Here is a 26,072-nt window from a genome sequence, read left to right as displayed (position 1 = left end):
GGCAAGTGTTGCTCAGTTGGTTGTGTAACATCCCATGCACTGAAGCGTTGTCAGTTTGGTTCGCGGTCAGGGCACATTCCAGGGTTGTGGCTTCGATCACTGGCGAAGGGCATGACAGAGGCATGTATCTATGTTCTGCTCTCACATCACTGTTTCTCTCTCCCTTCCTCTCTCTCTGGAAATAAATTACAAAAAAAAAAAAAAGTCTGGCCTGGCCGGGCATGGTTCAGTGGTTGAGCATCAACCTAGGATCCAGGAGATCAAGGTTCAATTCCCAGTCAGGGAACATGCCCAGGTTGTGAGCTCGATCCCCAGTCAGGGACATGCAGGAGGCAGCCAATCAATGACAACTCTCTCATCATTATGTTTCTATCTCTCCCTCTCCCTTCCTCTCTCTGAAATCAATAAAGATATATTAAAAAAAAAAAGTTTTCTCAAATATAAGTATTGCTACCCCAACTTTCCTTTCCACTTGCATGAAATATCTTTCTGTCCCTTTACTTTTAATCTGTGTGTATCTTTTGTTCTGAGGTGGGTCTTTTGAAGACAGCATATATATGGGTCATGTTTTCTTATCCATTCAGCTACCCTATGTCTTTTTTATTTTTATTTTTAAAATCCTCACCCAAGGATATTTTCCATTGTTTTCAGAGAGAATGGAAGGGAGAGAGGGGAGAGAGAGAAACATGAGTGTGAGAGAGACACATTGATTGGTTGCCTCTTGCACAAGCCCCGGACCCAGGGGTCGGGGATTGAGCCTGCAACCAAGGTATGTGCTCTTGGCTGTAGTCTAACCCAGGACCCTTCAGTCCATGGGCTGATGCTCTAACCACTGAGAAAAACTGTCTAGGGCTACCCTATGTCTTTTAATTGGAGCATTTAAGCCATTTACATGTAAAGTGATTATTGATAGGTACCTATTTATTACCATTTTATTTTTTAACTATGTTCCTGTGTTTGTTTCCTCCTCCTCCTCTTCTTTTCTTTCCTCCCCCCCGCCCCACTAATGTTTTGGCAGCTTTTATTTTATTTATTTATTTATTTTATTTTTAATATATCTTTATTGATTTCAGAGAGAGGGAAGGAGAGGGAGAGAGAGAGATAGAAACATCAATGATAAGAAAGTCATTGATTGATCCCGCAACCCAGGCATGTGCCCTGACTGGGAATCGAACCCTGATGGCCTGGATCCTAGGTTGATGCTCAACCGCTGAGCCACGCCCGGCCGGGCCTCCTCCTCTTCTTTTTCTTCTTCTTCAAGCAAGCCTTTTAACATTTCTTGTAGTTTGGTGGTAACAAACTCCTTTAGCTTTTTCTTGTCTGGAAAGCTCTTTATTTCTCCTTCAGAAAAATTTTTAATATTATGTTTTTATTGATTTCAGAAAGAGAAAGGGAGGGAGGGGGAGAGAGAGAGAGAGAGAAACATCAATGATGAGAGAGAGTCATTGATTGGCTGCCTCCTGCCAGGGATCAAACCCACAACCCAGGCATGTGCCCTGACCAGGAACTGAATCATGATCTCCTGGATCATAGGTTGATGCTCAACCACTTAGCCACACCAGCCGGGCTCTCCTTCAATTTTAAATGATAGCCTTGCTGGCCATAGTAGCCTTGCTTATAGGTCCTTGCTTTTCATCACTTTGAATATTTCATGCCATTCCCTTCTGACCTGAAATGTTTCTGTTGAGAAATCAACTGACAAGTCTTATGGGAAATCCCTTGTAGGTAACTAACTGCCTTTCTCTTGCAGCTTTTAAGATTCTTTCTCTCTCTTTAACCTTTGCCGTTTTAATTATGATGTGTCTTGGTGTGGGACTCTTTGGCTTCATCTTGTTTGGGACTCTCTGCACTTCCTGGACTTGTGTGTTTTTTTCTTCACCAGGCTAGAGAAGTTTTTGGTCATTATTTCATAGGTTCTCAGTACCTTGATCACTTTCTCCTCCTTCTGGTATACCTATGATGTGGATATTGTTACGCTTCATTTTGCCCCAAATGTCCCTTAAACTATCCTCTTTTTTGAGTTCTTTTTTCTTTTTGCTGCTCTAATTAGGTGTTTTTTCCTACCTTGTGTTCCAAATCACTCATTCCATCCTCTGCTTCATCTAACCTACTATTTTGTCCTTCCAGTGTGTTATTTCAGATACTGTGTTCTTAATTTCTCACAGGTCCTTTTTTATGGTTTCTATGTCCTTTTTCATGCTGTTGAACATCATTATAATCATTACTTTGAACTCTGGTAAGTTGCTTCCCTCTATTCCATTTAGGTCTTCCTCTGGAGAATTCTCTTGTTCTTTCACTTGGGGCCTGTTTCTTTGTCTCCCCCATTTTCGCTGCCTCTTTGCATTTGATGTGTGACTTAGATCTGCTATGACTCCCAGTCTTGGTAGGGTGGACTTATATAGTAGGTGTCCTATAGGACCCAGTGGCTCATTCTCCCTGATTACCTGAGCTAGGTGCTCTAGGAATATCCCTTGTGGGCATTATGTGGGTCCTCCTATTATAATTGAGTCTTTATTGCTGTTGGCTTGTTCATACATAGGGTTGACCTCAGGCTGGCTGGCTGAGAGGCTCACCTGCCAACACAGCATGCAAACTGCTATGCAGGTCCTAAACATACAAAGCAGAATTTGCCTCAGCAGGTTATTGTGCCTGCTGGTTTCTCTCTGTGGATATACTGCTTGTGAAGCTTATTGGATCCTGCTCTGTTGTTTTCTGAATCTGGTCACTGGGTATATGGGTTCTGGGCCTCTTCAGAGGGACTCTGGTGCAGGCCACTGTCAGATACTACCTGTGACTGGCCCTGGGCAACCTATTTGGAGCTATCAGTGATCCACAGCTTGTGGCTCCTTCTGCTGGGCCTGGGTGCATGCAGAGAGGACCTGTTCACCCAGGCTGGCTTTTACCAGTGGGCAGGTCAGAAAAAGTCTCAAAGCACCCAGAGATCCACCTCTGCCTGTAGCCTGCCTGTTAGGCTTAGTTACTGAAGGAGGATCCACTGTACTTCTCAGCTAGGCATAAGCTCCACAGGGTGGGGCAAGAGGGATTTCAGCAGGTCACCTATTCCCCTCAGGCTGATGCTGCTTGGAGGGGAGTGCTCTGCCCAAGAAAGATTGCTTCTGAAGTATGGGGGGATAACCCAGTACAGGGTTACTGGTAGCTGATCCTTCAACTTTCCACAGAACCACCAACCCCAGACCCTCCTCAGGCATCTCTAGTCTGCTCTTTCCTCCCTCTGCTGGAGCCCAGGGGGAGTACAAACAAAATTTTGTGTGTTGGCTCTTTTAGAGGGTGCCTGTGTCTCTAGTTGTCTCTTCTTGGCAGAAAGAAACCCCACTGCTTTTCACAGCCAGATGTTATATGGATGCCTTTCCTGGTTCTGATGCTCTAGGCTGGGGAGCCCTGCCTAGGGTTTAGGCCCCAGACTTATCAGGGGGAGACCCCTGCAGCTGCGATATCCCTCTGGAACTTCAGCTGCCACCTGTGGGAGCCCAGCCAGCCCTCTCGCACCTCTGCACTTGCTACCAGTCTTGATGTGGCTCCTTCTGTAAGTCCTTGGTTATAAGGCTTTTCTCCAGCTAGTCTTCAGTTGGTTATTCAGGATGATTTTTCTATAATTTTATTATAATTTCAGTTTGGTCCTGGGAGGAGGTTTGTGTAGCTTCCACCTCTAATATTTTCAAAACACAATGCCAGTTGTTAGGGAAGATACAAGAAATGTTTGACTTCATCTTTCCATGGGATTCTTCAGTGGTTCCCACATGCCTCATGGGCCAAAGCAAACAACGAAATAACCACTTCTCACGTATCCCAGGAAGAGAAGCACAGTCATTAAGTATTCTAGAAAGAAACATGACAGTAGTGTGGAAGATGTCAAGAATGAATGCAGAGCCTGGCGGGGTAGCTCAGTGGTTATAGCATCAGCCTGTGTACCCAAGGGTCTTGGGTCCAATTCCTGGTCAAGGGCACATACCTAGGTTGCAGGTTCCATCCACACCCTAATACATGTGGGAGGCAACCAATCGATGTGTCTCTCTCACATTGATGTTTTTCTCTCCCTCCCTCCCTTCCACTCTCTCTAAAAATTAATGGAAAAAGTATCCTCAAATGAGGATTTGCAAAGAAAAAAAAAGGAATGAAGGCAGAGACTGGCTGAATAGTTCACTTGGTTAGGGTGTCATCTTGATCTGGGGCCTCAAAGAGGAGCATGTATGGAGAAATGAGTTTCATTTTGAATATATGAGTTCAAACAACTTGGGTCATATTCAGGTGGTGATGTCCAAAGTGTGGAAATACAGATTTAAAAGCTCAAAACAGGTTGGGGTAGAAAAAATAGATTTGAGAATCATGTGTATGATAGAGTTTAGATCACCACAGTGGGTGAGATTGCAAGTGGAATTGGGTAGAACTTCAGGAGAAAGAACTAAGAACAAAACCCAGGCTTCCCAAATGTCTGAAGAAGGGGAGGCAGAATGCTTTCCCCCAGCAGTACAATCTTATCTCTATCACCCAAAGCATACTAATAAAAATTATTTTTTAGTATATATGTAAAAGAAAGGGTCATTTTATAGCTCCTCTGATACAAAAGTCTCAAAGAGTCAATGTGGCACACTAGACAAAAATCTATTTTAATTGTATAAAATTATACATATAAAATACATAGAAAGTACTAAAAAGACAAGTAAAATCTTTAACACCAAAAGTGTACAGATCAGGGAACAATTTTTCTCAAGTTCTTTGGGATCTTACTGGTTGGTATTTGAGAAAAATAGTAAATCCAGGAGGTGCAAAGACAAGTTCTTCCCACAACTCACACCCCTTAACACTTCCCAGAGAAAGAAGCATAGGAGAAATGAAGGTTTATGATTTCTGGATTATAAATATCAATAAAAACTGAATAGACACACCTATTGTTTAATGTAGGAGCCTCTGCTCCAATCCTACCTGTACTTGGTGGAATACAGAGAAGGGGCTTGGAGAATTCAAGGAAGTTCATTTCAAGCAGTGATACATTTGTTGCTAGATACCTTACCTTTGATCCCATAGATGATTTCAAAAGGAAGAAAGCTGACTTTCATCTTGTCCCTATCTGATCCAAAAGAGAAAATTGTGGCCTGTTTACTAACCTATTTGTGAAAGCAAAGTGTATAATCATTAAATGGAAAGTTTAACTGTAGAAACATTAAACTTCCCAAGCTTAGTTTAGAAAGTGCACTGAGCTATAATATTGTATAAAGGAGACTACAGAAACAAGGGGAAAATATATCTTAGCTCTACAAAAAATTATCCCAAAGTGAATGTTTTCCTGTACTCCAGATGATTTCTCTCCTAATTCCACCCAGGAGAGTGGTAGGGGAAGAGAACAGTATTAAAAACACAAATGGCTGATCACTGATTCTCTTTCTCTTCCTACAGTCTCCCAACTTTCCAATTAGGAAGTGCCATGATGCCAAAGTCTCATTTAATTTACCTGATCAACTTATGCTCTAATAATCAATATGAAGGAAGAGGAAAGAAAACAGAAAACAAATGTGAATCTACGGTATGTACATCTAAGGTAGTAGACAGCAGCAACTTTGTGGCAGTGAGAGGAACATGGCCCTCACCAAATAGGACAGATAATTTTTCTAAAGAGCAAAATGATGGCAGGAGAGTGAGGAGGGAAATATGTTTTACCTTCTACCAATCTCTACAGCCAGGAAGGTCTAAATAAAAGGCTTAACTAAGCTAGGGGAGCATGGGGGTAGAACTGAAAAGGGAATATGGAAAGACAAGGAACTTCAACCCTGACCCCTTCTGTAATGTACAGCACATCCAGAAATCTGGACTAGCAATTTAGGTGACAAACCCTTGTGAGTTGTGTTTATAATTCCTCTCTTGTTCCTTGGCACTTTCTCAGGAATGACTTTAAAGATGAGAAACCAGATCTCCAGTTTCTACCTAGTACCAACTAGAGTCAGAGGGGAGTAAGGTAGTGGTGAAGAGGGGTGGTGTAGGTTAGGGAATATCATTACTGGAGGAACAACTCGGTACCAAGTAGGCCCAGCTCAAGATAAACCAAGCCAAAGGTTTTGCTTTGTACCTTATAACCCATTTGAGTCTAAGAGAAAGCAGGAGGGGGGCAGGGGAAATAGTCCTTATTCAAGCTCCCTGTTATTTTAAAAGAAGGAGACATGAACACTTAATCATCTTGTGCTACTGAAATGACTACACAGGATTACTGGGAGTGTAAAAGCCAGCAAAGACCCAAAGACAGCCTGCCCTTCTTGTAAAGTGGCGTGGAGATGCTTCAAATGAAAGCACATCCAAAAGCTAGAAGAAAAGGGATCTATCTCTTAGCCAAAAGGAATCCAGGTGTAGAATTTATACATACATATATGTGTATATATATGTATATTTTTAAAAGTATAAAATTGAGAAAGTATGTACAGAAATTATTCTAAATCTTAGAAAACATTAAAAAGGGCCTGGAGATATGTGGGTGGGCACCTAGCAGTTGGAAGAATGCATGTTGCCTAGCTGCCCAGCAGCCAGCATGAGAATATCTTTCTTCTCCTTGTGGAAACGCAGCTCCTTGCCTGCCAGGCGGGCTTCATCCAGCTCCCGCTCAGTTGAGGCCAGCTCTCTAGACAGTGCCCCTGGCACACTCTGCTCCCGGCTCACCCAATCCAATGCCATTTGGTGGCGAATATCATCATCCAGCGCTCGATGTGAATAGTGAGCCAAGACTTCCTAGAGGGGGAGAGGAAATGTGAAGGTCACTGACAAGGTAAAGGTTCACACCACATTGACTCAACTGGGACTAGGAACTCAGCCTTGGAGTCCTAAGTGAAGTCAGCACTTAAGCCGTCTAAGAAGATTCTTAAGGGAAATGTCCCGGTGGGGGAAGCAAGGCAGGCAAAAGAATCACAGCTAAGATTTAAATAGGAAAGATAATAGGAGTGAGTAGGGCACTTTAAGGCTTTCAATACTCACAACCTGGTGTCCATAGACTTGATTATTTCTAATACAACCACCATCTTAAAACATCCCTCTGCCAGACTCCCCTCACCCATAGGATCTCTTACCTGCCGAGAGCACTGTCTTTCCCTCATGGCCTTAAGGCTGCCATTCCAGTGCAGCAGTTGAAAAACTGTCATTAGCTCCTGGGGGAAGAAAATATGAAGTGCCAGGACAGTAATTTTATATTGTTTGCATCAGAATGACATGGGTAACCTTTTACAGCATGTATTTGCAGAAGCATCTGGTGTGTTTTTTTAAAGATTTTTAAAATTTATTTTTAGAGAGAAAGTGGGGGGGGGGAGGTGAAAGAGTAACATCAATCAGCTACCTCCTGCATGCCCCCTACTGGGGATGGAGCCCAAAACCCGGGCATGTGCCCTGACCTAGAATCGAACCAGCAAACTTTCTGTGCGCAGGATGATGCCCAACCAACTGAGCCACACAGGCCAGGGTACAAAGCATCTCTTACAGCAACTCTGAATGCCCTTGGGGGAAGGAAGATATTTATATTTTGAAAAATATTCTAGCCCTGGCTGCTGTGGTTCAGTTGGGCATCATCCTGTGCACCGATAGGTTGCCAGTTCAATTTCTGGTCAGGGCACATACCCAGGTTGCAGATTTGATCCCAGGTTGGGGTGCCTGTGAGAGGCAATCGATCAGTGTTTCTCTCTCACATCGATGTTTTTTTCTCTCTCTCCCTTTCGCTTCCTCTCTAAAGATCAGTAAAAATATTTAAAAAAAAATATTGTAACCTCTTGCTCTCCCTTCCTTTCCAGTTGAATATCAATGTATTAGGGATTAGTAGCAGGCATACACACACACACACACACACACACACACACACACACACACACACACACACACACAAAAGGGCTGACCCATGCTATTAGAGCCAAGGAAGTAAATAGAATCGTACCTGGAATTCCAACATTGACTTGCCCTTGTTGGATTCCAACATGAATCGGAAGGCACCAATCCCTGTATTTGGGTTGTCAGCTTCCTCCCTGTTGCCCTGGTAACAAAGGAATAAAGATTTTCAATAAGAATTATCTCCTCAAGCAGCACTATCCAATAGAAATGTAGTTAATATAAAATATATTAATTTTAATAGCATATTTTATTTAACCCAATATATGCAAAATATTATTTCATCTGTAATTAGTATAAACTTATTAATGAAATATTTTTCTTGTACTGATTTTTCAAAATCTAGTGTCTCATGCTTACAGCACATCTCAGTTCATAGTAGCATATTTCAAGTGTTCAATAACTATATGTAGCTCGTGGCTATTCTGCTGGTCAGCACAGACCTAGAGGACTCTAAAGTTATCACACATTTTAACTCAGGTGACAGAGAAAGGTCAATCTGATTTTACCTATTTTACAAGGGAGAATACTGAGACAGAGAGAAGAGCCCAGATTTAGCCAAAATAACTGAGTGAGTTCAGCATGTGAGACTGGACTAGACTAGAGAACAATTGGGCAAATGCGTTCTAAAGGGAGACAGTAGGAGCCATAAGCATGGCAAACTCTGGGTAGCAGTTTGGCCTCCTGAACATTTGCCTCATGTATCTTCTACTGGTGACATGAGTCTGCAGGGCTAGAACTAAGATATATTGTCCTACCTGTAAGCATGGTGTGTGAAAAAAAAACTATACAATATAGAAGTTAAGAGCATGGTCTGGAACTCCTAATAGTCTCATGGCTTTGGTGCAGTCATATAACCTTCTGTTCCTCAGTTTCCTTATCTGTAAAATGGGAATAATCACAGATGTACCTTATAGGATAGTTTTGAGAATTAAATAAGTTGAAAATTTTTAATTTAAAAAGTAATATCGTTTAAAACTCCAATCATATACAATGTAGGTGCATAATTGTACTAGATCTGGTGTTCAGTTACACAATCTAAATCCATACTGGTATTGGCTCTGGTTTGGTGCTATTTGGTGGTAGTTTAATATTATTTAGTGAGCTCTAGTTGGGTAGCTCAGTTGGTTAGAGTGTCGTCCTGATATGCCAAGGTTGCAGGTTCAGTCCCTGGTCAGGGTACATACAAGAATCAACCAATGATGCATAAATAAGTAGAGTAATAGATTGTTTTCTCTCTTTCTCCCCTTTCCTCTCTCTCTCAAAAAAGCCAGTGAAAAACATTAAAAAGAAAAAAAATATTATTGATAATTCCAGGTCCTCGGGCTAGCTGGGACTTCTAAAATAAGGGTATTGGTTTATCAGTGACCCTTTTGTCAATCTGATCTAGGAAAGTAAGGCCAGGAGACTACTGGGAACATAGGGACCCAAATTTCTCCTCCTGCTCCCTGAGAAGTTGCCTGTTCTTTCTAGCCAGTTCCAAACCATACACTCCACCTCCCAAGTAAGAACTTTTATTCTGCTGTCTTTGAGAAAGGGACCTGGGTAGAGGTCAGGCACCAGCACGTTATACCCAAATTCAGTTTATTGTGGGGCACTTTAACATGGGGTCTTATTGTATTTGTATCATACCTAAAATAATGCCAGACACTTAGCAAGGACACCATAAGTGCTAGCAAACTATTATTATTTATTTTCATTGTGTTAGAATCAATGAGTCAGAATTACTCAAGATCAACCCATATTGTTTTGTGGCTCCTGAGAAACAATCTTGCCACATGTAGTTAATCTCTGCGGTGAACAAAGATGACAAAATTTAGATTTAGAAGTGAAAAGCAAGGAGGAGGAAAAAAAGGGTAATCTTCACTGTTAGCACTTAGGGCTCTGAAGAAACAACCATTTTCATTTTTGCCTATAATTGTCCAATATGGTACCTTACTCAGTATCTTCAAAACTTTCCATGATATGGTACCTAGACAATAATGATCATACCTGTATAGCCAACTGGGATATACAGAGCAGCCTGCCAGCAGAGGCTGTGTGGCAGAGGAGTCCACCTGCCCCGGCCCTGCTGAGGGGATTAATATCATGGCACATCTGTAACCTATCTGGAGTACATCAGAGTGGCATGAAGCACCAGTTGGGAAGTTGTAACTCATATGACACTTGTACACTTAACATGGTTATAAATGAACTCCATTTATTCAATAAACGTTTAATCACAGAATACTTGATAAGGGGTGGGAACATTAGAACGTAACTGGAAAGGAATTAGAGTTCACTTAATTCAATCTACTTATTTTACAAATGAGGAAACTCAGACCAACAGAGAAGCTACGTGATTTGTCAAAAGACATAGTATAATATAGTGTCAGATTCAGGAATTTTAAAGAACAAAAGCTGAAAATAAAGAATGTGGTCCTCACTCTTCACCCATGGCTAAGACTAAGTGAAAATTGTTATTCTGACCCCAGCCGGTTTGGCTAAGTGGTTAGAGCATTGACCTGCAGACTGAAGGGTCCCGGGTTTGATTCTGGCCAAGGGCACATACCTCAGTTGCAGGCTTAATCCCCCGTTGGGGCTGGTGTGGGAGGCAACCAATCAATGTGTCTCTCTCACATTGATGCTTCTCTCTTTCTCTCTCCTTTCTACTCTCTCTGAAAAGCAATGGAAAAAATATCCTTGGGTGAAGATTAAAAAAGAAAGAAAATTGTTAATCTAGATAATGGGGATTCTATTGGGGCATTAATGTGAAATCCATTAAGTTCTCGATTTGGGGATAATCAAAGAAGAGTACTGGCATGAGAATAATAATTGCTTACATTTCTTTACTTTTACTTTGTAGTAGACACTGCTGGTGACCTACCCAACATCTATTTCCTTCTTCCATACACTAGAACAGGGGTGGGGAACCTTTTTTCTGCCAAGCGCCATTTGGATATTTATATCATCATTCATGCGGGCCATATAAAATAATCAACTTAAAAATTAGCCTGCTATATTTGGTCAAAACTTTAATTAACTCACCCCTAATGCGATAGCTGGAACTGCTTCTCTTTGGTGAGGCCTTTGCAGGGCAGACAATCCCCACCCCTGCTATAGGGTTCTAGTGTCTACTTATCTCCTATGTGCCTCAGGGAAGAGTGGGTAGATCCTAATCCCTTTTGGTGCCTGTAATTTGTTTTTGTAATTGTTTTGGTTTTTTTAAAACATATCTTTATTTATTTCAGAGAGAGGAAAGGAGGGGGAGAGAGAGACAGAAACATCAATGATGAGAGAGTTATTGGTCAGCTGCCTAGCCCGCAACCCCGGCATGTGCCCTGACCGGGAATCAAACCCTGATCTCCTGGATCTTAGGTCAATGCTCAACTGCTGAGCCACATCCAGCCGGGCTGTAATTGGTTTTAAGGTGGGAATTCTGGCCATTGGGAGGTAGAAGGGAGGTCTGCTGGAGGGCTTCTGGGAAAACATTCTTTACTATTAAAGGGAAACTAGAAAAGATGGTCTCTTTCTGTCTCTGAATGTAATTATGTCTGAATGTCTAGAATTTTGTAGCCTTTTGAACCCTGAGGGGAACCTGCCCAAGTACAAAGCCAATATCCAGAGAATGGCTGAGTGGGGATGGAAAGAATTTGGGCCAGATGATGATATTCTTGATCCATAGAATCAACCAGCCCTGAAATCTGCTCTACTTCTGGACTTCCTGTCTGTCATGTTAGATAATAAACTTCCTTCCTTATTCCCTTGAGTCAATTTGAAGTGACATTTTCTATTACTTGCATCCAAAGGCATCTAAATAGATAACACGTGCTAAGTGCTGAATATATTCTCTTTTACCCAATAATCCTATGTGATAGGTATAATTGTTATCCTATTTTACAGATGAGGAAACTGAGACTTAGATTCAGTAATTTGCTCAAAGTCACATAGCTAGTAGAATCATAATTTCAAAACAAGAATCAGAGCCCATGCTCACAACCCCTGCTTCCTATAATCCAAACTAATGTGGGTTTTTTTGTTTTTAACCCTCACCTGAGGATATTTCTTCCACTGCTTTTCAGAGAGAGTGGAAGCGACAGAAAGAGAGAAACATCGATGTGAGAGAGGCACATCAATTGGTTGCCTCCCGGACGCACCCCAGCCAGGGCCCGGGATCGAGCCTGCAACCAAGGTGTGTGCCCTTGACTGGAATTGAACCCAAGACCCTTCAGTCCAAGGTCTGATGCTTTGTCCACTGAGCCAAACCAGCTAGGGCACTAATGTTTTGTTTTATAATACATTAAATAACTAGTGACAAATGTACTTTCTTAATTTTAATTGGCTTTGATTAATATAAAAGTGTTTTTATTCCCTGCAGACACTGCTGCCTGGGGTAAAGAGTAATGGGAGAAAAACAGGTGTATCCTAGGTAACAATGGGAAGCCAACTTAAAGTGTTCAGCATTGCCCTGGCCAGTTTGCTCGGTGGTTAGAGCATCAGCCAGAGGTTGCAGGCTCAATCCCTGGCCCCGGTGTTCAGGAGGCAACCAGTCAATGTGTCTCTCTCACATAGATGTTTCTCTCTGTGTGTCTCTCTCTCCCTTCCACTCTCTGTGAAAAGCAGTGGAAAAAATATCCTCCATGGAGGATTAAAAAAATACATAAATGAAGCGTTCAACACTAATCCACAAACAGGTAAATGAAGCAGTTTAGTGCATGTAATTACAACTTAAATGCAAAGAGGACAGAAACAGAAAATTGGTCTGACTTTACCGCCTTGTCAATGAAGTTGTGGGAGGGAGGAAGAAGGCGGTGTTAACTTTTAAGATATACTTTAAGCCCTGGCCAGTTTTGCTCAGTGGTTAGAGCATTGGCCCTGGAACTGAAGGGTCCTGGTTTCGATTCCAGCCAAGGGCACGTACCTAAATTGCCCCGGTCGGGGTATGTAGGGGAGGCAACCAATCTCTCTCTCTCTCTTTCTCCCTCTCCCCCCGCGCCGCCCTCTACTCAAAAAGAAAAAAAGTTCCTTAAGCTAGAAAAGTTTCTAAGTTGGCTTAGGTTCCAGTCTTGGCTCTAGCACTTTAGGCAAAACTTCACTTCTGTGTTTTTAGTTTCTTCATCTGTAAAACAGGGGCAATAATAGTACTTACATATCATAGGATTGTTGTTAAGATCAAATGAGATGTGCCCTAGCTGGCTTGGTTCAGTGGTTAGAGTGTTGGCCCTCGGACTGAAGGGTCCCGGGTTTGATTCCTGGTTAAGGGCACATACCTTGCTTGCAGGCTCCATCCCCGGCCTGGGATGGGGTGTGTGCAGGAAGCAACCAATTGATGTCTCTCTCACATCGATGTTTTTCTCACTCTCTCTCCCTTCCACTCACTCTGAAAAGCAATGGAAAAAATATCCTCAAGTGAGGATTAAAAAAAAAAGATCAAATGAGATGTAATACATATAAATCACTAGAATAGCCCCTGGTATAAAGTAAATGTTAGGATTAGCTGTGGTTATTCATCATCACCATCATTTGAAAGGACAAATGTTCTTTTTTTTAACTCTCACCCGAGGATGTTTTTCCACTGCTTTTCAGAGTGGAAGGGTGGGGGGAAGAGAGAGAGAGAGACATTGATGTGAGAGAGACACATCAATTGGTTGCCTCCAGCACAAGCCCCAACCTGGGCCGGGGATCGAGCCTACAACCGAGGTATGTGCCCTTGGCTGGAATCGAATCCAGGCCCCTTCAGTCCATGGGCCGACGCTCTAACCACTGAGCCAAACTGGCCAGGGCAACAAATGTTTTTTTTAGAGAGAGTAAATAACATATCCTCCCCATTCCTAGAAAGGAAAAAGCCAAGACACACTGTATTATAAAGTATTCTTTATATTCTTTATTAATAGAATAAAGTAATGGAAGCAGGAGACAAGTGACAATAAAAAAAGTCATATGAAAGAAAGAAAAAAAAGAACAGTGGAACAGTGAAGGAAGAAGAAACTAAAGTCTAAAATCAAAACTGGGAAAAACAAAATTCAAGCTCAATTTTTGTTTTGTAATATCTCTAAAATTCCATATATCTTGAATTAAAGGTTTCTAGATACCAAAGAGACACAAAGGTTTTGATATACTAAAGAAACAAAATAGCAACAAAAACATAAACACATATATAGAATGAGAGACTGAGACATATGGAGCATGTACTACAAAAAACAGAAAAAACAGAACAGAGATGCAGACAGGAAATAAAACAAGAATTCAGGAGTTCCCCAGGAGTATACAAGACTTCCCAACCAGCCAGTTCTATCCCCACTCTCCTTCCTTCCAAGTCCAAGTAACTTACATTGAAAGATGCCAGCGCCTCAGAGACACTCTTCTCAATGAACTCGTCAGTGATTCTTCGGGAAGGATGTTCATTAAATACAGAGTTCATTAGTGCAATCTTTGCAGCACTCCGCCGGGCCTCAGCTTTTGTGGGGCAAAACTAGGCAGGGTAAAGAGAGAGAAAATGCGTGTATGTGCGCCTGAGAGAGAGAAGGAACAATGGGAGGGAAACAGTTGGGACAGAAGACACTTGGACACTCTTTGGATAAATCAGTTTGTTCAATGCTCCCTCCAACGTTTTTACTGTACAGTGGTGGGGGCATTTGGAAACATAATTTTGATTCAACATCCTGAAGTTATTAAAGAACTAGAGATGGCTATAGCTCACACCAAATTGAAAGAATCAGGAAGGCTGCTGAAGTCAGCATATAATCACTGGATCTGAAAAATAGCCCTGTTTAAACTGTCAACAGAATTAATGACTCAAAAGCCAGATTCTGGCCAACCTATTAGAAATCTGTATCCTGTTCTCTTGTTCTGTGGACAGGCCAGACGTTTTCATCCCTCTAGATGACCTAAGATTAGAACAAAGCTGTGTCTAGGCTGCTGCTTTAGCGGAGACCTCTAATCTGTCAGAAGCACTCATCTGGGATTCTTGGCCTTTACTTTTAGCTGCAAGCAGATCCCCCAATTGTGTAATGAACCAAGGAGCTATCCCTGAACAGAGTCTAAGGCCTGGGAAAGGAATCTGGAGTCTTCTTTTTCCGCAGTGGAAACAAGGAGAAGAGGGGTGGCTAGGGGAAGGAAAGCTGACCTGAGGAAAGCAAGAAAAGTTAAAAAGTCATGTTTTTACGTTGCATCCAACATAGGTACCATAGAACAGTCTGATTTTCAGAAATCTTAAATCATCCCACTTCGGACCCCGAGCACCACAGTATCCCTTTATAATGCATCTTCCCTGGCTGCTTAAAGGTCCCTGTGCCCTTTGTCACTTATGACTAGGATTAGAGGAAAGGAAGGAAGTGATGTTACGATTTTCATAAGTAGACCAGGATATGTTTGCTACTTAACCATCCTTAATTATCAGTAATTCCCAATTTCTTTGAGCTGACAGATCTCTGAAACAGCATACGGAGCTTGGCACATTAACCCTAAGTCTTCTTGCTTCTCCTGTTTCTGTTTCCACTTCTCTATTTACTAGCCTGCTGTCCATTCTATCATCTAGTGCTGTTTCTGAGAAGTCATCTATGAAAAAAAGGCAACGGGAGAAACTTCAGCTGCCAAAGTGAATATAAAACAGATAATCTAAAGGGGGCCACAAGAGATAATCCTACTCTTTCAGGAAATAAGAGAAATCGAATTACTATAACGGTCCAGTTTGGGGCACTGCCATAAAAGAATCAAGTCCTTATTCAGCAGTATGATGAGGTGGGAGAAGGGAAGGAAAGGTCTTATTCTGTAGAAGAGAAAGCATAAGCATTAGTCATTCTGGGCACTTGTTTATTTCTCTGAAATGGCTGGGGATTCTAAGAGAAAATTTAGTCATCTGATTTTAAATGAAGCTTCCTGAGGACTGCTTCGTTTGAGGCAGGAACTGAGCTGCAATGGCATTCATTCATGCAACAGATTTATTAAGTGCCTACTTTGTGCTGGGTGCTGAGTTTAGTGGTAGGGATTTAAAACTGAACAAGGGCTCGGCCGAGTGTGGCTCAGCGGTTGAGCATCAACCTAGGACCCAGGAGATCGTGGTTCGATTCCCCGTCAGGGCACATGGCCGGGTTGTGGGCTGGTCCCCAGTTGGGGGCATGTAGGAGGCAGCCAATCAATGAGTCTCTCATCATTGATGTTTCTATCTTTCTCTCCCTCTCCCTTCCTCTCTCTAAAATCAATAAAGACATATTTTAAAATAATAATTAAAAAAAAAAAAAAACTGAACAAGTTTTATTCAGTGTGGCTCAGTTGGCTAGAGCACTGTCCCATACACCAAAAGGTTCAGCTCCAGGTAGGACACATACCCAGGTTGCAGTTTCTATCCCTGGTCAGGGCACATGCAGGGAGCAGCAGGTCGATGTTTCTCTCTCATATCAATGTCTCTCTCTCTCCCTCCCTCTCTTAAAAAAAAAAAAATCAATAAAATTCAATAAATAAATTTTAAAAAATAATACTGAACAAGGAAGAAGACAGATGCTATCTCTGCTTCCCTGGAGTGTTATCCACTAGGAGAGATAAACAGTCATGATATGTTGTGACGAGTGATATGACAGGACAAGTTCAAGGTGTATGGAAGCACATAGCAGGGGTTATAACTTTGTTTAAGGGTTATCCAAACCATATGGAAAACAGAACAAAACTGTCTATTCTCTTTTCTAAATTCCTATTTAGACTCTAAGTTAACATTTCAGAGGGCTCCCTTCCTGTCTGCAATGTAAAGAATCTATCTTTGATGATAATATTCACACTAGTCAAATTTCTCATTACCCTATAATAGCAACCACTCTTTTCATCATCATGTTACAGGTCTTTCATATAATTGCAGAATGCTAGTACTAGAAAGACTTTAGAAATAATATAACGTATCTCCTTCATATTAGAGATGGGGAAACTAAGGCCCAGAGAAGTTACTTGACTTGACCTGGTAGCAGTCAAGGGAATGAGAATTTGAATCTCCTAACTCTTAGATGAGAAATATCTCTACCACTCATAGTACCTCCCCTTTGATCTCTTAGAGAACTCAAATAATGCTTTTCTTAGTAAATGCCTATGAAAACATACTTGGAGCAAGGAATGTTATTCTGTGTTCTTAAAAAGAGATGGCAGGAAGTTGGAAAGCCAGATCAGAACATGGGTTAGGTGCTGGCAGTCTGATATACTGAGTAAGAGCATTATTAATCACTGTTCAAATTCAAAGTGGGTTTGAATTTTTCCAGGCTAAAAAGAAAAGTATGCTACTGAGGTCCTTTTGTGGTCAAATGAGCCTCAGCTGCTTACCAGAATGATTTGCCTAGAATTGGTTCAGGTCCTAAACATGTGATTTCAAACAGAGATTTAAGGGCCAAAGTGATGGAGAAAGCCATTACCAGCACCTAAGCAATTATCTTTTTTCTTTTATTAAATTTATTAGGGTGGCATTGGTTAACAGGGTCATGTAGGTTTCAAGTGTTCATTTCTGTGATACATGATCTGTATATTGCATCGTGTGCCCACCACTCAAAGCCAAAACGATTATCTTTGCTACTGCTGCTTTACAACTCTTACCTGGAAACTCCCAAAGCAACTTCCCCCAGGCAGGGTGACATAGCAGACATAGGGAGGGGTGTTGGAGGGAACCATCTCATAAACCACTAGAGCCCCATTCTTCAAGTCGGCCCCACGGGACTGCTTCATCTGCCAGAATTCCTGCAGCGCTTCCACCACGTTCACTACGAGAGAGCAGCAATTAAGTGCAGCGATGAGAACAGTTCCACGTGGCGCTCTGCTTGACCAGAGGATCTGTAACCTGTACCTGCATTAACAGTCTACCCTCCTTAGCTCCCTACCTATCACCATTTAAAAGCATTTAAAAATTAATAAACTTACACTGTGATTAAGTCCATTTGCATAGAAACCAGAGCACACCTGCTCCCCTCCCCTACCTTTCTAGTTCAAATTTTGATTAGTCCTAGACACCGAGGAACTAATATTGAAGGCAGAGTTTCCAAGGTCAGAAGACCATTATCACTGCCTGATGAAGTACAAGTAGATTATTCCACAATTGGTCAGCTGCCTACAATAATAATAACCATTAAGTGTTAACGTTTACTGAACACTTACTGAATGTCACCCATTTCTCAACAACCTTATGAGGCAGATACCTTTATTATCCCCATTTCACAGATGAGGGAAATGAGGCATAGGGAAGTTAAGTAACTTGCCCAAGGATGTAATAGCTGGAAAGCAGCAGAGCAAGAATTCAATCCCAGGGAGTCTTGGTTGCAGTCAACGTTCTTAACCATGATGTAATACTGCCATGCAAAGAGATATGGTCATATTATGCATTCTCAGCCTATGCTTCTAGCAAGCAAACCCGTGGCCAGATTCCTTTTACCTCCTGGAATACTATGTGTATATTATGTATATATAATATATGATAAGTATATACATATTATATATGTGTTATGTATATGAGAGAAATGAATTTCTCTTCTGAGGCTTACCCTAGACATAAATAATTTTTGGAGAAACTGTATATTGGGAGATATTCTTCCACAGGTCTCTTGCAATCTCCTTTCAGTGTTGCTGGGTATGCCAAGATTTCAAGGCCATTACTGCTCTTTACTTAGGCCATTTCTCAGGATTGTGTTTGCAGCAAGAAAACTTGACAGATGAGATAATATTTTTCTGTGGGACAAAGAACAGGCTTCCATGTCGGACTTAAGAGGCATAGGGAACTGATGCAAACAAACATGATGCTCACGCTACTTGCTGTGCTATGAGCAATAAAATCCTGTGTTTCTGGCCCAGAATTTCTTGACTTCCACCAGTATCCACGAGACAGTAATTGGCTAACTTATTAGCTATAGATAGGGTAAAGTCAAACTCTGGACCCGACACTGTATTCCAAACAGTTGCCCGCATCCCCTAAGACTTGGGCTCAGTTATTTCACAAATATGTATTGAGTACGTACTCTGTGCTCGACTCTGTGCTGGATGCTAGGCTATAATAGTGAGCAAAACCATATACTTTTCCTTTTCCTTATGCAGCTTAGTCTAAAGAGGGAGAGAGGTATTAGCCAATGTGATATGTGCGGTAAAGGAGGGGTAGCTGGTGGGAAATGTTATAGGAACATCTGACTTAGTTAAGAAGTTACCCTGATGAGGAGATATGTAAGCTCAGATATGTATATGAATTCACAAGGCAAAAAGGTGAGACTCGTGCTCTGAACAGAAGGAAGGGCATGTAGAAAGGCTCTGCAGCGGCAGGGAATACGGTGAATAGAGGGACTAGTGTGTCTAGAAAAGAGAGAGAGAGGAAGTATAATACAAGATGAGGTTGCAAAAGGATGCAGGGACCAGACCAGGTTGGATCTTCAGGCCATGATAGAGTATTGGCTTTATCTTAAGAACAATGGGAAGCCACTGAAGGGTTTTAAATGGAAGGAGGGATGAGGTCAGTTTGCCTTTGGAAAGGGCCACTTTGACTCTAGGGTACAAACATTTTAAACGGCTTTAACTAAAGCCTCATAATAATGAATCATCACACTCATTCTCCAATATCTTTCAACATGACCACTTTCTACTCCAAGTTACAACAAGGACTCATTCATTCTTTCTTTTTTTTTAAATTGAATTTATTGGGGGTGACATTAGTTAATTATATAGGTTTCAGGGGCACAATTCTATAATAAACATCTGTCATTTATTCCTTTATATTGTGTTAGTTCAGGTCTGCCAAGGAAAAGACATCAAGATGGGTAGACATGCAAGAGATTTATTGAGGAGGAAGTAGAAGGGAGAGCATTTAGACCATGCTGAAGGTCTGACACCTGTGCAAGGAGAGAGGGAAGGAAGGAGGTTTGGATGTGAGAGACTGCAGTACAGTTCTAAGACAGGTTTGGCCAGGCCAGTGGGAAGTCTTCATGCCAAAGGAGTCCCACATCTCACAAGGATGTGCCTGAGTTAGAACCCCCGCTGTGCTCAGCCATTGGCTGGGAATAGCCTACAGGATATGTAGACTCAGTGCAAATGTGTTGATGGACCTAGAGGGCAAAGCAGCTTAAGGCTGTCAGTCAATTATGCTCCCTGCAGCAAGAGATAGGAACAGCACATTTTCATGGCAACCACACACACATTAAGCAAAAATTTGAGCATGTAATAGGTGCCTCGCTCTATTTTAGGCATTAGGGATGCAAATATAAGTAACACACATTCCGTGCCAGCAAGGGGTTAAAAATCTAGTGGCCAATAACAACTGTTATCTCACCTGCTCTACAACTGAAGCAAGCACTCCATGTGCCAGCCATAGTTTGAAAAGCAGCATTAGCTCTTTTCTACTACCCTATATTTAACTGACTTTTTAGAATGTTCATTCTTCCATTAAAAGACAGCATGAAAAGGAAACTCTCTTTCCCACCCTTCCTTTTGGCAGGGGCTCTTCAAAGGTCACGGCTGCCCAGAAAGCTTAGCCATCTTTGTTCTTTCCACTGAGATCTTTTCAGGCCCAGTTCCCTCTTTGAGACAATTTAACACAATGCTTGGGATGACAACTCTCCTTACATGCAAACAACAGGGAGAATACTGAAGTAAAGGAAGGAGAGGAGAGCACTATAATGGGGAAGGTCCTATTAAAAAGCATATGTCCATATTATATCCAGTTAAATCCCTCTTGGAACAGAGTACAGGGCTATTTTTTAATGATTACCCAAAGCCAGGAAATAAGGAGCTTTATTTCAGAAATGAGAATATGAAATGGGAAATTGGGCAAGTGCTCAGGAAAAAAAAGCAATTATTGTGATCTGCATTTGAAAATGCTCATAGACTCATTTATTTTTAGAGCTGAAAGGGACTTTAGAGACCATCTAGTCCAACTCAGGCGAGGGAAGGGTAAGTGACTTGCTTGAGGTTCCACAGCTGTGGCAGAGTTGGGGGCATGAATGTAGATATCCTGATACCAGTGTTTTTCAATTTGGGAATCTTAACACAGGGGTTAAGGTCTGGTCCATAGTTAAGCTTCATGGGGGTTCAAAATCCCCCTAAAACAATAGGAAAATTGTGTGTGTGTGCACATATCAGTATTTATGTGTGTTGAGGGGGTGCCCATAGTTTTTATAAAATTTTCAGTGAGGAATCATGGATACAGTAGTTTACATAAGAATAGTTAAAGAACAGTGAGATGGGAGGGTAGCAATGACTGAGAAATGCACAGCTGACAGCTACAATTGTTTTTTGGGAGTCACTGATGGATGCTGGGCTGAAAGAGAGAAGAAAGACCAAGATAGTCGGGAATATTTAATTACTTGTACCATGATCCTGAATAGCAACAAGAGGAATTTCTGTTATCACTGTAGGAGATAAAATATTACATGAATGTCTAAGTGGAATGAGAGGTTTAGACTGCATATACACCAGAGTAAAAATATTAAAACAACACAGGAGACCCTACCTTCGAAAGTCACAAACACATCAGCTAACAAAAGTAACAAGAGTGATTCTTCTGCTATTACTGCTTAAAAAAAAATTTTTTTTTAAATCAAGACTCGGAACACCCTTTTACTACACTTGACAAAGGTTCAGTAAATTTTTACCGTCAAACTGACATATTATTATTTATAAATCAAGTTTGATGAAGTGATCACTGTTTACAGTGGTTCAACTTTTAAGTTAAGAAAAAGCTTTTACTTTGTAGATAATATAGAATAAAAACTTTAAAAAACCAACAACACAGGAAATGACAATAAAAATTTTATATCATAAAAATAAATATAATTTTGTGATGGGGGAGCATGGATAAATAGATATGGCGAGAATAGGTTGGCCTGACTAAATTCACATTATTATGAAGATAGGGAAGCTGGTGAACAATATTTTATCTGAAATTTCCTATTTCAGTTTGTAGAAATTACCCCTGAGTAGACCACAGTGCAGAGACTCTTTGGAAGGAAAGGATTGAAAAGTGACAGTGATTTTGGGAGAGGACTGTGGTAGGGTGTATAATACCCCGTCAAGAAGTCCATGGCCTAATCTTTGGAGTTGGTGAATGTTACCTTCTGCAGCAAAGACTTTGTAGATGTGATTAAGTTAATGATCTTAAAATGGGGAGATTATCCTGGATTATCTGGGTGGGCTCTAAATACAATCACAAATGCCCTTAGGGAAGGACATTTGATGAAACACAAAAGAGGAAAAGGCAGTGTGACAATGGAGGCAGAGATTGGAGTGATGGAGTAACAAGCCAAGGAAAGTGGGCAGGCACCAGGGGCTAGCAGCGACATGGAAACAGATTGTCCCCTAGAGCCTCTGTGGAAGGAGTACAGACCTGCTGACACCTTGGTTTTGGCCCACTGATACTGATTTTGGACTTAAAGTCTCCAGAACTTTGAGGGAATAAATGTCTGTTGTTTTAAGCCAACAATTTTGGGATCACTTATTAGAGCAAGCACAGGAAACTGATACAGGATCTAATCCAACATTCCAAAAATTGGAAATATTTAGACCAATCAATTTAACTCCACAGTCACTTACAGGCAAAGGAACCGTCTGGACTCTGAGGAAAAGGAACAACTAAGTTTCACTTGTTTAATCTAGTAGAAAGCTGGGCAGAATTTCCAATCATGTAACCATATTGTATATAAAGGGAGAGCAATAATTTTTAAAAAATAGGTTTGAAGAGAGCAATGCAGAAGTTACCTAGCAAGGAAAGCCCTTCAGTCAATCGTGCCCGTTTAGAGATTGCCAGCTGTCAAACATTAGACGAAGGAAACTATATGTATTCCATGTATTCCTGCATGAGTAGAAAAGGGGGGTGAAGGAAATGGTAATGCTAAAATACCTATCATATGCACAGTTTTCAAAGCATTTCCAAATGCATAACAACAGCAACCACTCATTGAGTACTATGTGTTGCATGCTTTATATTCACCAGGAATCACACCCACAACCTTGGGGTATCAGGACGATGCTCTAACCAACTGAGCTACCTGGCCAGGGCTATTACCTCATTTAACCTGCACAAAACTATTAAGACAGATATTATCCATTTTACAAAATGTGAACAAGCTAAAAAACAGGCCACAGGGGCCAAACCAGGATTTAGACCTAAGATTTGTTTGCCTCCAAAGCCAACTCTCTTGTACTATTCTGCTTTATTTCACCACTAATCCTCACACCTCCTCTGTAAAGTGGACCTTGAGCTCCATGAAGATAGGGACTGAGTATCTGTCTTGTTCACCACTGCACCTGGTGATCAATAAATATTCGTTAGATGAATGAATGGAACAGATGAAGCCTAGAGAGATTAAGCAACTTATCCGAGATCACACAGCCCCTATTTCAGAGCCAGGTTCTAATTCCAAATCCTATGCACTGCACGCTAAGATCCTACAGCACACTGAGCTATGTGTGTATTTTGGGCAGGGATTTGGGGGTGAGGGGGACATAGGATAAACAGGTGAAATAACAGAGGAGTGTTTGTCTGTTTGTCTTGTGTAAATGCTGAGATCCTGCATGAGTGAAAGTAAAGCTGAAGACCTTGACTGGAAAAGGTGAATTTGGAGCAGTCAGAAGATGATGCAGTAAGGCACCGCTAGATCAGGAAACAGCCTGGGCAAAGACCAAAGTAAATTATATTCAGGGGAATAGAGCCAGCTCCCAAATGCCATGCCATCAGTCACAAGGGTATGGGGGTGCATGCCAATGGCAGCTTTGCCTGTTAATCGAAGCAGAATAAGTGATTCCATGTGGTGAGAGACTTCTGAGCCAAGTCGGCCACGATTCTGCTTGCCTGAAGCCGAACTGGCTGCCAAACTCTCCCAAAGTACTGGCTGGACACCCAGACTGGAAATGAGAAACTCAAAAATAATGAGGACTGTGGTGGGAGGCAGGGAGGCTGGGGAGACTTGCTGCGGAATCTGAGGGCTGACTGATTGCTCTGCCAGTGCCATCCCCCGTCCCCTCAGCCTTTCCAAGGGAATGAGCACGTTTTTACAGGGCGCTGCACTTGGCCAAATCAGAGGCTCTCCAGGCAACACAGACAAGAAAGAGGCTACTCTACCCTACAATTTTAAAGAACACCTGTAGGTTTCCAGGAGGCAGGATTCAGATCTGGAGTGAGGAGCCTGGCCACTCCCGCAGAGGCAGGCCCGCCCTTGGTCTTGTCCTACGGAGACCTGAGGCAGCAGGGCAGCAGCTGATGGCAGTTCCACCACATGGCCCTGGTAAATGTGGGAATTCAACTACATTCCCTCACGATGCATTTCCGAGTTACATGCATTTGCGTTCCCAGCACCCAGCAGAGTGCCTGCCCCACGGTAGGAACTCAGAATGTTGAAGAACAGCGGGACACTGAAGGAAGCTGTGTCACTGGGCACATACAGCAAAGTGGGTCTAACGTCCTTTTCCACGGGCACGGTTACGGTCACGCTGCCAGGGTCACGAGGGCCAGAAAACGAGGCGTCCTCCCGAGGAGACAGAGCCTGCACCCTGAGAGGATCATCGCTTCAGCACCCACAGCCTGCCGGCGACCTCTGACCCCTCACAGCAGCCCCTGGGGAAACACGCTCGGTGAGGCTGTCACCTCCCCAAGGACGCGGTGGTAAGTGACAGCGACTTAACCTGGGATTTGACCCAGATTTGTCTGACTCCAAACCCTGTACGTGCTCCTTTCTCTACACTTTCTTAGGGAGAAAACCCCCTCACTTCTGTCGGTAGAGAAGGGCCTGAACCTTCCTCTGCATCATGACTGAACTAGAAAGTTAAAGGTTTAGTCGCTCCGTGTCTGGCCAGCCCGAGAGCGGTGATGTCTCAGAAATTCAGCCCCAAACCCCGGCTGCCCCGCCCCACGGCCCGGTCCCGCCGCCCGGTGACCCAGGAGCCCGAGCTCGGAGGGTCGGCGCTGGCTCTGCGGGAACAGCACCGGGCCTCCGCACAGTCCCCTTCTCAGGGGCCCTGGAAATTAGGCAGCTTTAAGGCGAAGGTTTTAACGGAAATCGGATTTCTGCCTGGCCCGTTTCACAGAGTTCAGCGTCGAAAGGGCCAAGGCCTGGGGTTTGCCCCGAGTCCCCGGGCAAAAGCCGGGGAGGCAGAGCCGGGCCGACAGGCCGAGGTGGAGGCTTCGTACTAAAAAGGACACCAAGCGCGGTCCCAGCCAGAGGGAACTGCTGAGCTCCGGGCCCGGTCCGGTCCGGTCCGGCCCACACGCGGTGGCTGCAGGCAACTCCTGAAGGCACCGCGCGCGGGCTCCCCAGCAAACCTGAAGTCGCCCGGAAACTTTAGAGTGACAAGTAATACAAGTCACGGAGAGGAGAGGACATCTACGGGGAGCCCGGGAAGTGAGGGGCCACACAGGACGGGGCCTGCGGAGGAGGAACGGCCAGGGTCTGAGGTGAAGGAGGGTTCCCGGCGGCGGGACCCGGCGGAGGCGGAGGCGCCGGCTGCGGGAGGATTGCGCGTCCGCAGGAGAGCGGGCGGGAGAGGAGAGCGGGCGCGCCGGCGGGGAGAGCGAGCGGGCGGGCGAGGAGAGCGGGCGCGCGGGCGAGGAGAGCGGGCGGGCGGGCGAGGAGAGCGGGCGCGCGGGCGAGGAGAGCGGGCGCGCGGGCGAGGAGAGCGGGCTGCGTCCGCAGCCGCGGCGCCCGCAGCAGAGCCCTTCCTCACGAGGGGGGGAGGGGCTGAAGCGTGGGCGACCGCGCGTGCGTGCAGCCCAAGGAAACTCCCCAAAAGGAAATGCATGTGAGGGCGCTGCGCCAGGAAAGCGATCCAGAGGCTGGGGGAGCGGGGCTCCCGCGCAGAGGGTGTCCCGCAGGAGGCCGCACCCGCAGACTCACCTCGGCCATAGCCCTGCGTGTGCTTGGCAAAGCTCCTCACCACGGCCTCCACCGCCTCCCGCAGCACCGCCGGGCTGCCGGCGGCGCCGGGGGGCAGTGGCAGCCCGGGGGCCCCGGACAGGAGCAGGGGCGGCGGGGGCGGTGCGGGGGGCGGTGGAGCCGGCGGGGAGCCCACTGAGGGTGTGGCGGGGGCCGCCGCGGCCCCAGTGACTCCGGGCCGCAGCGCTCGCAGGGTGCCCCTCCCGTTGGCGCCCACTCCAGGCTGCAGACGCTGCGCTCGCACCGTCTCCATCCCTGCGGCCCGCGGAGCGGCGGCCCGAGCCTGCCAGCCTGGCGAGCTAACGGTCCCCGCCGCCCGGGCCCTCGAGCGCCCAGGGACTGGGGGCGGTGCCAGAGCCCAGC

At 43.8% G+C, this 26,072-nt stretch overlaps 1 protein-coding gene across 1 annotated transcript; it reads right to left on the bottom strand.

Moving 5' to 3' along the window:
• Positions 1-4,601: 4,601 nt before the first annotated feature.
• Positions 4,602-25,977, bottom strand: LIX1L (limb and CNS expressed 1 like). The gene is made up of 6 exons (XM_087828053.1): positions 25,671-25,977; positions 17,413-17,576; positions 14,177-14,317; positions 7,916-8,011; positions 7,065-7,142; positions 4,602-6,729 (listed from the first exon to the last, which is right to left on the bottom strand). Exons 1-6 carry the CDS (start codon positions 25,960-25,962, stop codon positions 6,487-6,489), a joined length of 1,014 nt encoding a protein of 337 aa, XP_087684179.1. The 5' UTR covers positions 25,963-25,977; the 3' UTR covers positions 4,602-6,486.
• Positions 25,978-26,072: the final 95 nt, after the last annotated feature.

This window comes from Miniopterus natalensis, chromosome 19 (assembly GCF_054644295.1).
Source record: "Miniopterus natalensis isolate mMinNat1 chromosome 19, mMinNat1.hap1, whole genome shotgun sequence".
Taxonomy (NCBI): domain Eukaryota; kingdom Metazoa; phylum Chordata; class Mammalia; order Chiroptera; family Miniopteridae; genus Miniopterus; species Miniopterus natalensis.
This window is presented reverse-complemented; position numbering and strand designations above follow the sequence as displayed.